Source organism: Adiantum capillus-veneris, chromosome 6, assembly GCF_014529385.1.
Source record: "Adiantum capillus-veneris isolate H3 chromosome 6, ASM1452938v2, whole genome shotgun sequence".
Classification (NCBI taxonomy): domain Eukaryota; kingdom Viridiplantae; phylum Streptophyta; class Polypodiopsida; order Polypodiales; family Pteridaceae; genus Adiantum; species Adiantum capillus-veneris.
In genome coordinates this window covers 93,287,179-93,299,673 of record NC_140936.1, presented here as the reverse complement: position 1 = coordinate 93,299,673, position 12,495 = coordinate 93,287,179, and the positions used below count along the sequence as shown (strand labels likewise).

The 12,495-nt window shown below is 44.7% G+C and overlaps 1 protein-coding gene across 2 annotated transcripts in view; it reads left to right on the top strand.

Moving 5' to 3' along the window:
• The first annotated feature begins 1,068 nt into the window (after window positions 1–1,068).
• Window positions 1,069–12,495, top strand: part of LOC147455899 (uncharacterized) — a 53,047-nt gene continuing 41,620 nt past the window's right edge. For both annotated transcript variants that reach the window (XM_086514529.1, XM_086514527.1), the window contains exon 1: window positions 1,069–1,431. In XM_086514529.1, coding sequence (XP_086370655.1) covers window positions 1,347–1,431 — 85 coding nt within the window. In that variant the 5' untranslated portion in view covers window positions 1,069–1,346. The remainder of the gene's footprint in view (window positions 1,432–12,495) is intronic.

Sequence of the window (12,495 nt, the reverse complement as noted above, 5' to 3'; positions counted from 1 at the left end):
ACCAAGTCAAAAAGCTCTATGCCAAGTAGAGGAATTGAGTCTAAGATTATACGACATGCTAATTGTTGTGAATTCCAACTGCTCAAAGCAAAAGGTATTCATTAGCCACCTACAAGCAATGCTAGGAAAAATCTAAGAGCTATTAAACCCTCCCCTTTAGGGTTGTCATCCTTGGTATAAGAGTTTAAGGAAATCAAGGATAAAAGTGAGCATCCAATAGCATTTGCTAAAAGTGAAGCTCAACAATATTTGATGAGTTTAATGGACTCTAAAGCATCAATAGCCCAAGCATCAAATCCACCATGCCTAGCCTCAAAGGCTAGTTAAAGAGATTCAAAAACAAGCTACATTGACTAATGACTATAACGTAAACCCGACTTTTGCAACCCTTACCCTCCCATATTACCACCTACCAAGATTAGAAATGTGCTAGAGTGTGCAAATGGAGCAAGCATCCATTGCTTAGCTTTAACTAATTGCAGAACGATATGCATGATGGTGTCTTGCCAAGTTTGGAGTAGCCTTGGCAAACCCTTGCTTCAAAAAGAGACCTATACAACGGGTGCTACACGTAACATCCAAAAGTAGCTAGTTTATAAGATGTTCAACATTCAGAAGATTGAGTACCCTTGAGCTGCATATGTTCACATATCGGGCTTGGTGTTTAAACCATAACTTGTCATCGTTCAAAAATTATTTCTCTCTTTAATTTTTACAGTTTTTGTCGTAAAGTTCCCTACAGAGGAGACACATATACCACAATTTGAGGGTCTAAGGATTTAGTGGCAAGTAATTCCCAAACCTAGAGAAATGGTCTTTCCTTGATAATTCTTGTGACATGTGAGGTTCATTATTACATATACACTAATTCTATCCGCCTCGGATGCTCCGTCTCACGGAGTAGGGTGTGTGATTTGTAATTTCAAGTTGTAGGTATCTCTCTTAAAAAAAAGGAAGCCATTCAAAGATTCCTTTTGTGAACAACAAGAACTAAACCATGGGTTTTTTCCACGTCAAAATTTTGAAGGCGATTCTCATCTTGTTCGATGGCCCTTGGCCACCACCATTACTACTCCCTCCCTCCCTCCCTCTCTCTCTCTCTCTCTCACTCACACACACACACACACACACACACACACAATCACCTTTTATAATTGGGAGATGGATTTGAATGACTGCATTTCCTGCGCTCGAAACAGCGGGTGGCCACCTTGTGTACATATACGAGTCTCCGTCTAGCGCTGCAGAAACGGAAGAAGAAAGGACCGTAGAGAGAGAGAGAGAGAGAGAGAGAGAGAGAGAGAGAGAGAGAGAGAGAGAGAGAGAGAGAGAGAGAGAAGGCGACGATGGAAGCGGAACTTTCCTCGTCTGACGAGCATCACATCGTCACAGAACCCCATGTCAGGCATGGCTACGTGGACAAGAGAACAGGTAATCTTTAATCTCAATTTATTTATGCTCGATATAAACTCTCTTAAGCTATGCTCATCAACAGACAATCTGAGATTTTCTTTTCTAAGACAAACTAGAGTGCATCGTTAGTTGCTTTTGTATTGAGTTGAAGTGAGGCTCAGGGAAAATTTGGATGTGCTAACTTTTGGTTCAATTTCATATTGTGTGCATACTTGTCATTCATACAAGATTGGGTTATACCTCAATACGGGTCTCAAGGCAACCATAAGGATGGGTCTGCCCTCTAGAGGAGCTCTCCACTCCATGCCCTCCAGTGTTGTGCCCTGAGGAAAGCGCTGGGGATAAATCCTCTTACTGACCATCGCAAGATGTGGGAGTACGTGCTGGTATTGGAGATGTGCAACAACCCCAAGGCAACTCAAGAACACTAGATGCCCAAAACCAAAAACACTAGGCATGTTGCTCTCTCTGCCGCCCATTGACCTCCTCAGCATGCCCACTGGGGCACCCAAGGAAGGTCCCCCTCCGCCCCGCCCATTGGGGCTGGTCGACAATGCCTAAGGGCTCCCTCCCCTGCTCACCTATATACCTCTCCAAGGAGGCTGCCCGACCCAAACTCCCGCCCTCATGACCATGAAAAAGGAAAAAATAGGGCATGTGAGCAACATAGTGCACTGGGGAAAAATACCTAGGGAATCAAAAGCCTGCATGGCCATGGAACCAAGCCAAAACCCAAGGCTAAACATGGCTAGACACAACCTGACATGAGAAACCTACCTCAGAGTGGCCGGACACAGCAACAAAACAACCCTCATTCCCTAGCACCCATCCCTAGGAGAAATTGAGACCGATTGGACGAACCAAGAGAGATGTCTGAACTCTAACAAATAATGGTTTGTTTTATCTAATATTTTGGGAGAAATTGGGACCGATTGGATGAACCAAGAGAGATGCAGGAGGTTGCTCTTGAGTTTTTCCCCTTTATTCAGGCATACATAGGAGGGGTGCTTTGTCTGGAAACATTCGAAGCATCTGCCTTCTTACTACTAAGTTTCTCGTTGGCGAGTCGTCAAACGAGGTCGTGCAGGTTGAGTCGAATTGTGGCAAGAATTGCAAAAAATTGCATTGTTGTTGAGGATTCTAAGTGTTATCCGGTTCATCATCCCGTAACAAATTCCAATCTTTGTTTCATATTTTGTAGCTGACTGCAGCATGGTCCATAAGTTCTTGGATTGTTGAAACTTGCTTGGACAAACAGTATTCTTGAAGAGGTGATGGCACTTCAATAGTACAGTGCTCACACTGGTCCTCCAAGGTTATCAGTTTGAAGAAGTGATGGCACTCCAATAGTGTCACAAGACGGGCACCACATGCCAATAGAAAAGAATAGTCTGAACAAGACTTTTAGCACTTCAATAATAACTAAACTGAAATAGAGAGCACACGCGACATGGAGTGGCAGAATTCCGTCCCAGAGAGTACTGGCTCCAAACCTTGGCGCCCCTTTCGGTATTTCTTTATATTACTTGAACTCAGTACGATGCCGGTACTCGTGCTCTGCACCTTTATCTAGAAGAGTGCCAGAGACTGAGTCCTTTGCACATATTTAAAGGCCCTTGGCCTCAAAAGTAGTTACATGAAAAGCAGTAAACTCAAAAGCATTTGGTCCAAAAGCTGCCAGAACAAAAGCAAGAAATCCGTACAACTGCCACATCAGTAGTGCAATTCGCGGAAATCCATACAGGCTGCTACGTCAGCAAGTCAGTGCTATTTTGTGTGTGTGTGTGTGTGTGTGTGTGAGGGTCCAGCCTTATGTTAATGCCCTTATGTCACTTGGGCCCCATCGAACGGGGTTCCATAAGTTGGCGAGAACTCTTCTTAAAAAATAGGCCACTCGGAAAGACTTTGCAAGTTGGTAAAACTTCTTCATCTACTTCTATCGGGATCTGCGGGTTGGCTCCGTTCTTCAGTGCCTTGACATGTCAACAGTTTGTGACATCTCCCCTTCTTGAAAGAAAGTAAGCGTTCGCAACATATCTGCAAAACAACTCAAGTTAGCTCAAAAATCTGCGAGGGTCATTCTAAGGGACATTTCAAGGGACAATCAGTTTTCTCATTCCAAATCGGAGCTCTTGATTTCTTGGGTCGTTGGCTTCCCAGAAGAATCTTATCCAATAAGGAGTCTCATTCCAGATCGGAACTCTTGATATCCTGGGTCGTGGACTTCCCAGAAGTATCTTATCCAATAAGGAATATTTAGTGGTTGGCACATCACAATGCAACACAAATGCTCACATATGCATGGTACAAGACATAGAAACATTAAGTCGCCGATGAACACTGCTCCCGCATAACCTAACAAGGTCCGGGCCGGGAGATATTCAACGACTTCCTCATCACTCCTCCCGCATAACCTAAAAAGGTCCGGGCCGGTAGATATTTGGCCTTTTACAACCAAACGTCTGTAACCGGCCTGTTCAATCCAAAAAGGGCGGTAGACTTTACTTTAAACCTTGATTTAGCTTTCACCCATTAATAGTCATCTATTTTACCTGTACTTTCAAGACACAACAAAGGGGAGAGGGATACAGGCTGCTAGATTGCACCTGTATGAGTAGACCGACACCAGATTGGCCCCTAACTTAGGCGCCCCTTTCGGTATTTCTTTATTGTTCAAAAGAGGGAATAAACGCTGTGGTTCCCTACAAGCTGCCCCGCACAAACTCGGCTGAATTTTCACTGTTCCAGCCCGATTTCGGCAGCATAACTGTACTAGAACCCTTCACAGTCAGTATTCCCACGCATTGACTAACTTTCCCGACGCATACGGGCACTTTGCAAAACCTGGCGAGAATCTGCAGCACGCTGAATTCTCTGTTTTCAGCCCTGAAAATGCGCCAGATCACCTGTACAGCGGTCCCCTTGCGTCCTTGAACCTCCTGGGGGTATTAGGGTCCGTTTAGGGCCAAAACCCTAAACCTGCAAAAATACACAGCAGGCTGTAATTTACTGTTTCGGGCTCCGTTTCGTGTGCCGGTCGCATCCGTAGCAAGTCCTCGAGCTCCCGCACCTGTAGGACTACTTGCCCTTTGAATCGGACGAGATTTCTGGCGTGAAACCTCTTCGAATTCACCTGTACCTGCGGGGGGATTAGCCGCTAGCTAATCCAGTACCTGTGCAAGAGGCTCTTGCCTCGGCAATCGCGCATGAACCCACACAACTGTACATTGGTCAAATGAAGAGCCCACTAGAGGGGCATAACATACTGCCAAAGGGGAGAGAGAGGGCAGTGCGTAGCGTGCAGGGCATCACTCCTGGCACCGCACTGTGCATAAGAGGGAAAGCAAGCACTCCATAGCTCTTAACCTGTGACAAATTCTGAAAATCAGCCTCCTCTCTCATTTTAGGCGCCCCCTCTCTGGCCAGGAGTAGCAGAATGCTCACAGAGTGCCACATGGCACATTTTCCGACTTTGGGCATTCCCGGCTAAAAATATCTCAACTGGTGCATCAGTTGACTTTGCAGCAGAGCAAGAAAATGTTCCCCTTGTCATTCCGGAGGTAATGACGCCAACACATTTTCAGGTCCCAAAATAGCAGTTCCCTAAATTTTATGAGATGCTGCCATTGTATCTTTCTAGGTCATCCGACCCTCTTTGTACACTGCGGCCACATCCAGAACTGAAATGTAGCCTCTGTAGCAAAGGATTCCACTTTGGCTAGTCAATGACCCCACTTGGCTAACCATAGTCCTTGTCCAACCTTAGTGCTCTCTTGTCCTCAGGCCTGGACTCCCTCTGGACAGTTCCACACTAGCTATGCAATGCAGGGCAGTTAGATTTCCCGAGGGGTGTTTCCAAAAAGTGAAAGTAAATAGATAATAAGAAAGAAATCAACAAAAAGGATAGATAGTAGTCACACGCTGGTGACATACCCCCCTCTTGAAATCTCAAACGTCCTCGTTTGCATCTATGTCGTACATGCTTACTGTCAACATTGATGTATTCAACACTTGTCGACACATATACGACACATACATGCTCATTGTCAACCCTGGTGTATTCAACACCTCGTTGACTCATGTATTGCCTGCGTGTGAACCCTGTCCCAATGACATAGTGGTAGCTTCGCACTCTGCCATTGCTTTGAGTCACTAACTTTCCAATGACAAAATGGTAGCTGCACATTTTGCCACTGTCTTATAGTACACGTTGGATCCCGTAACACTTTTGAGCATACCCAAACCGACAGTTTAAGAATGCAGTTACACATGTACTCTTTAATAGAAGCAATTACTGTATCCTTGACAAACTGACAAGAAATACTCACTTCTATAGCACTAACCAAACTTTTGGACATTCCATAAGAGCAATTGCCAAACTGACAATCTGTACAGCTCTAACATTCATGTAACAGGTATTTCATTTGAGCTCACTTTAAATACCATGTACATCATTTGTTTCAGAATCCATTGTCACACTGACAATCCATGTAGCTCTGAAACTCAAGGGGTCAAGGTAGGTTGCAAATCGAAGGCTTCAAGGTAAAGTGATAACACAGTTGGTGATTCTGCAAGTTCACCTTCTTCCATCCACCTAGCATCCATTGGTGGATACTTTCTGAACTTTACCAAGTAACGCCTAGCAACCTTGCCTTTCACTTTCCTTTCTTTGTGTGCCAAAATCTGTTCCGGGACCAAGATCTCGTCAAGTTCCTCGACTTCCGGCTGATCTTCAGCTGGCATATCTTCTGGCACATCACCCACATAGGGTCTGAGAAGACTCACATGAAACGCATTGTGAATCTTCCAACTGTCAGGCAATTTCAGCCTATATGCAACATCACTGATTATGTCGCACACTTGAAAAGGCCCATAATAACGCATGCTGAGCTTTGGAAACAATCTTTCCTTGCCCTTCATCTTCTTTAACCTTGCCTTTTCAAAGCGTAAAAGCACCCAATCACCAAGTGAATATACCACTTCACGACGGTGACGATCAGCTGCTTTGTTTTGCTTTGCCTGAGTCTTTTCTAAGGCCACTTTGACCTTCTTGTACATTTCATCCATGTCCTGAACATACTTATCTGCTTCAAATATCTTGTCCTTTGTATGCAGTATGGGAGGAACTTTCTTGCCACCTTCAACTATCTCAAAGGGTGCCTTGCCAGTTGATGAATGCACTGTATTATTGTATGCATACTCCACCAATGGCAAATACTGCTCCCACTTTCCTTTATGCTCTGACACATAGCACTTCAGCAGATCTAGGACAGTAGAATTTGCCTCTTCTGACTGCCCATCTGTTTGAGGATGAAACGACGAAGAGAATTTGAGCGTGGTGCCCATATTCTCAAACAAGCCTCTCCAGAACAAACTTGTCATGCGTGGATCACGGTCGCTAACAATCGACTGTGGCATGCCATGATACTTGAAAATATTGCTCATAAACAAGCGTGCCATCTGATCTGGCTTTATCTTCTTCCTGACAGGAATAAAATGAGCTTGTTTGCTGAATCTGCAAATAATGGTCCAAATACCATCGTTTCCTGTCTGCGTTCTCGGAAGATCAAAGATAAAATCCATAGCAATACTTTCCCATGGTTTATTTGGAATAGGTAGTGGTTGCAATAACCCTGGTGCCTTTTGCTTGTCAAACTTGACCTTTTGGCATATTAGGCATTCTCGCACAAAGGCATCCACATCCCTTCTCAATGTAGGCCAATAGAAGAATGTCTCAACCGCTTTAACTGTAGCATTGATACCACGATGCCCTGCATACGGTGGGACATGACTCTCTTCCATCACTTTGCGTCGCAATGGCTTTGTGACACACAATCTGCCATGCATCATCATGAACCCATCTTTGAGAAGATAGTGTTCATGACGTTGTCCATCCATTAGCTGCTCGAAGACCCTTGCAAAATCTTCATCATTTGCATACTGTTCTCTCATATCATCAAGTTCATGGTGATAAGGAATCGACACAGCTGAAATTTGTGGCTTCCTTGACAAGGCATCAGCCACAACGTTCTTCTTGCCTTCCACATGCACAATCTAAAAATGGAACATGGACAAGATATTTGCCCATCGCATATGCTTCTCAGATAACTTTGTCTGTGTCAAGAAGTATCGCAAGGTCTGATGGTCCGTTTGGACAACAAAGTCTGCACCTAGCAGGTAGTGTTTCCAACTTAAGAGCGCATGAATCACAGCCAGTAACTCTTTCTCATAGACCTGCATGGTCATCTCTGGCCCTTGCAAAATTCTGCTCTCATAGGCTACTACCCTGCCATCTTGCATTAGCACTGCACCAATGCTACTACCGCAGGCATCACACTGGACCACAAATGACTTCCTAAGATCTGGCAACACAATGACTGGATCTGAAGTCATCTTTTCCTTTAAGAGATTAAAAGCTGAAATCTCTTTTTGTGTCCATCTAAAGGTGACTGCCTTCTTTTGAAGAGCATGTAAAGGTGAAGCAATCTCAGCGAAATTTCGGATAAACCTTCTGTAATAGGAGCATAGTCCCAAGAAGCTTCGGACATCATGCACCGTCTTCAAATTTGGCCATGACTTGATCGGTTCAACTTTTTCAGGATCCATTCTGACACCATCCTTTGAGACAATGTGTCCCAGAAAGTGAATCTCTTCCAGAAAAAACTCACTTTTCTTTGCATTGATGAGCAACCTATGACTGCGTAGCTCTTTGAACACAATGGCCAAGTGATGCCTATGCTCCTCTTCATTCTTTGAGTAGACTATCATGTCATCAAAGAATGTACCAACAAACTGCTGGTGTGGACGGAAAATTCTGTCCATCATCCTATTGAACGTAGCAGGAGCATTTGTAAGACCAAAGGCCATCACTAAAAATTCGTAAAGGCCAAACGTTGTTCTAAAAGCAGTCTTGTGCACATCCTCTGATCTAATGCGGATCTGATGGTACCCACTCTTTAGATCTATCCTACTAAACATAGCTGCTCCTTCTAATTTGTCCATAATATCATCAATTCTAGGTATACGGAACCTATTCTTGATGGTATTCTTGTTCAGTGCACGGTAGTCGATGTACATACGCCATGAGCCATCCTTTTTCTGCACCAACAACACTGGAGAGCAGAATGGAGATGAACTGGGCTGAATCAGCCCCTTTTCTAACAGCTCCTGTACTTGGCTCATTATCTCTTTCTGCTGAGCCGCACTAACCCTGTACGGAGGCTTATTTGGTGGGCTACTGCCTGGCACCAAATCTATCGCATGGTCCTCGGGTCTCTCTGGCGGTAATTGAGACGGTAATGAATCGGAAAAACAGTCACTATACTGTTGTAAAAACATTGACCTTTTTTTATCTAGCATAGATAAATTTGATTCATCACAATGTGACACTTCACGTGCAAAAACCAAGTACGCAGAAAGATGCTTTTTCATTACAGAAGTAATAGCAGAAGCTGATACAGTAGGAATAGACTCCCCTTTAAGCTTTACATCCAGAATGTGAGTCTTTCCCCTGCTCTGTACAGTGATCTTTTTGTTGTAGGCATCCATGATTCCCTGTACACGAAACAACCAAGGAATACCTAACAACACATCACATCCGTCCAGTGGCATGATGTAAAATTCTTTAGCATCTACATAGGACTGGATATGTAGACGCAACTTTCCAATGATGGGTGTCACAGCCTCTGTATGGCCAGGACATGCCAAACCTGCCTCTGCTGTATACCCCATCTTTTCAGGTCTGATTCCCAACTTTGAAGCCAATTCTGGGGAAATGAAGTTGGCTTTGGCACCTGGATCAAAGAAGATAAGCACTGTTTGATCCCTGACCTTTCCCCAAGCTCTGCAAAGCTCACTTGCATCTGAATTTGGCTTGTCGCCCACCATATCTGGCACTAGACCAGCCATGGGCTTCTTTCCTTTCTGTCCTCCTTGTCTTCAGAATCAGCTGGCCTTTTCTTTGTAGGACAATTGTAAGCAATGTGGCCAGGCTGCTCACAAATAAAGCATTTGTTCTCTGTCCTCTGGACCTTCTTTTGCTCTTCAGACTTGCGAGGAAAACGTCTTTTCCATTTCTTCGTTGGTCCTTTTTCTGATTCAGCCATAGCTTTATCTTTCTCTGCGTTGGCTGACTCCTGAGTCCCTTTAGGAGCCTCATTGGGAACGTGCTTCTTGGTTGAATTTTTCTTGCCTGATCCTGCCTTGACGCCAGTGTTAAATTCACAATCTTCTCCCCTTGAGCAAACCATTGCCAGTGTTTGCTACCTTGATGAGTTGCGTCAAAGTAGTGACTTTTGTCTTCGTACATTACTTTCTCAATCCTTTAGGTAGGCCACAATAGTATTTTTCAATCTGTTCTGTCAATGGCACAAACCTATAGGAAGTTACTGGAAGTAGAGCTTTCCAAAACTTCCGATTGTAATCATCCAGATTTCTGCAAGTGGCAGCATTAAGCTGGTGCCATTCTGTCATGACATCTGCTTCAAAGTCATCAGATAACCATGCTGCTGCAAAAATCTGCTTAAAGTAAACCCATGTGGACGGAGCTTGCCCTTGAAGCAATAAAGTTGTCCACCATTGTCCCGCATTCCCTGTCAAGAGAATGGCTACCTTGCGGACCTTTGAAGCCTCTGTAAAGTTTCCCCCTGCATAGGCCTTGTCAAACTGCTGGAGGAATGAGAGAGCCTTCTTCCTGTCATCAAACCCTGTAAAGGTCGTGAAAGACACCTTTGCCACCTTCTTTGTACGGAGTTGGCCTCTCCAACGGCGTTAAATTGTCATATGGAAGTGACTGAAACATGGGAACACTATTAGGGTTCATCTGTGTTCCTTGGCCGCTATTAACTTGACCTGGAAACGCCATATTTGGCTGCTGATTTGTAATTCCAGCCATACCAAAATTTGCTTGTGGCATCCCAAATTGGCCCTGAGTGCTCTGAAACCCTGGTTGCATACCCATGACACTGTACATGGGGTTGGGCATCATCGTTTGAGCACCCCTGAACACTGTTCCTGGCGTATAAAACTGATTTCCAGGTGCATGACCAGCCATGCTCTGGAATACCGATCCACCTCCAAAATAGCCAGGGTGTACTGAAGGTGGTGGGAAGACTTGTTGCATACATAGTTACCCGGAACGCGGAACGGGAACGGCGACGGGATCCCCGCGGAACAGGGGAATGGCTAGGGGTCCGGAACAGGAACGGCGCGGAACGGGAGGTATAAAAAACACCCAAATAGTGCATTTTTTAACTCCTTGTGTCTAAATACAAGGAGTATTAGAGTGCTTTGACTTTAATACTCACAAAAAACTCGTTTTGAAGACCATTCAACCTTGCTATGACTAGATGATGAGAGAGAGAGAGAGACTCTAGAGAGTGAGAGGGAGAGGGAGAGATTTGAGAGAGGGAGGGAGAGGAAGAGAGCTTGAAGGCCTAAAGCCTTGAGCCTTGAGAAAGAGAGTCTTGAGAGGGAGAGATCTTGAGAGTGTGAGAGGGAGAGAGCTTGAGCCTTGAGGATTAGCTTGTGGAGAGAAAGGGGGAGGGGGTGCATTTTATGAGTCCTTGAGGCCTTGCACACTTCAAAAAGAAGCCCAAACATTTACTTCAATTTTTTCAATTTTTGCCAAATTTGTTTGTAGCCATTGGCCGTTCCAGGGGAATTCCGGAACGTTCCGGAACGGCCGTTCCGGTTTGCACTGGCCACCCGAAATGTCAGACGTTCCGGGACGTTTCGAAACGTTCGAGAAGGGAACTGCCCCCGGAACGTCGGAACGGGGGCTAGGGGGCGTTCCCCGGTAACTATGGTTGCATAGCCTGTAAGTTGATTCCTTGCCCATTAGAACCAGCTATAGGCTGCTGAAAGGTGGCGGGCTGAACTGGTACAGCTTGAAAAACTGGCATCTCAGCCACCTGTTCTTGCACCTTAGGCATAGGTTGTGGAGACTGCATGTTCTCCGTCAAGTGTACAGGTGTTTCCATTGACTGTGCGGTATGAATCACCTGTGCTCGAGCCTTAACAGGCTTTTGAATATGATCCAGTGACCCAACTTGCTGAGACGGAAGAGGAGGTTGCAGAAAGGCTAAAAACCTCGGGTTCTGCATTACTTGTGTGAACATAGCCACAGCAGTAGCCAACTGGGTCCTGAATATATCATCATCCGTCTGTGGTGGTCTTGAGGACTCACCCACTTCATGTGTCTGTTGACCCTGTGAAGAGGAAACCTCTTCAGTCACATCATCTGGTCTGTCAGCCATAATTGCTATTTCCTGTGTCTGGTCTATGATCCCCTGTGTCTTCAAGCCTAAACTGACCAAGGCTCACTTCTATGGGAAAAAGTGATTTAATCCCATCGATGGAACCATGTAACCGGCCTGTTCAATCCAAAAAGGGTGGTAGACTTTACTTTAAACCTTGATTTAGCTTTCACCCATTAATAGTCATCTATTCTACCTGTACTTTCAAGACACAACAAAGGGGAGAGGGATACAAGCTGCCATGAGCATACATCAAGACAAAGTTCAGTGTACTAAGTTTCTGTCATGACTCCGGAGATCAAGGGTAGACTCAGCCATAATGAAGCCTAGCACTAAAAGAAGAATTAAATTGAAAAAATTAAATCTTGAGGATTAGGTGCTCTGATCACTTAAAGGAGAATCTAAGCAATCATCAAGAGCATTGCATTTCAAAATGCAAGACTGCCTTTTGCATTCAACAAACTCATTACAACTATCTGTTGATACTGCTAAGGCTCGCTGCTCACATGCATTTCATCTTTTTAATGTAGAGGAAATGCCTTGGTCCTCCTCGCATTAATGAGCTTGTGCTATGGGCGATTTTGTCGGTCGATCCTTTGAATCACATTATCTCAAAGGTTCATATGCAAGAAAAGGTGCATTGATAGCAAACACCTTAAGGTTAGCAAATGTGAGACGCAATGTGACAGGTTGCTGATGTGAAAAACTTGGAGTGCAGCCCCAACAGGAGAAAAACGCATTGCCCAAATCTCAGGCGAGTGCCTCGTAAATTGCGCCACAAAATTTAATGGCAATTCTGCATTGTACGAATGCTGATGATGTAGCT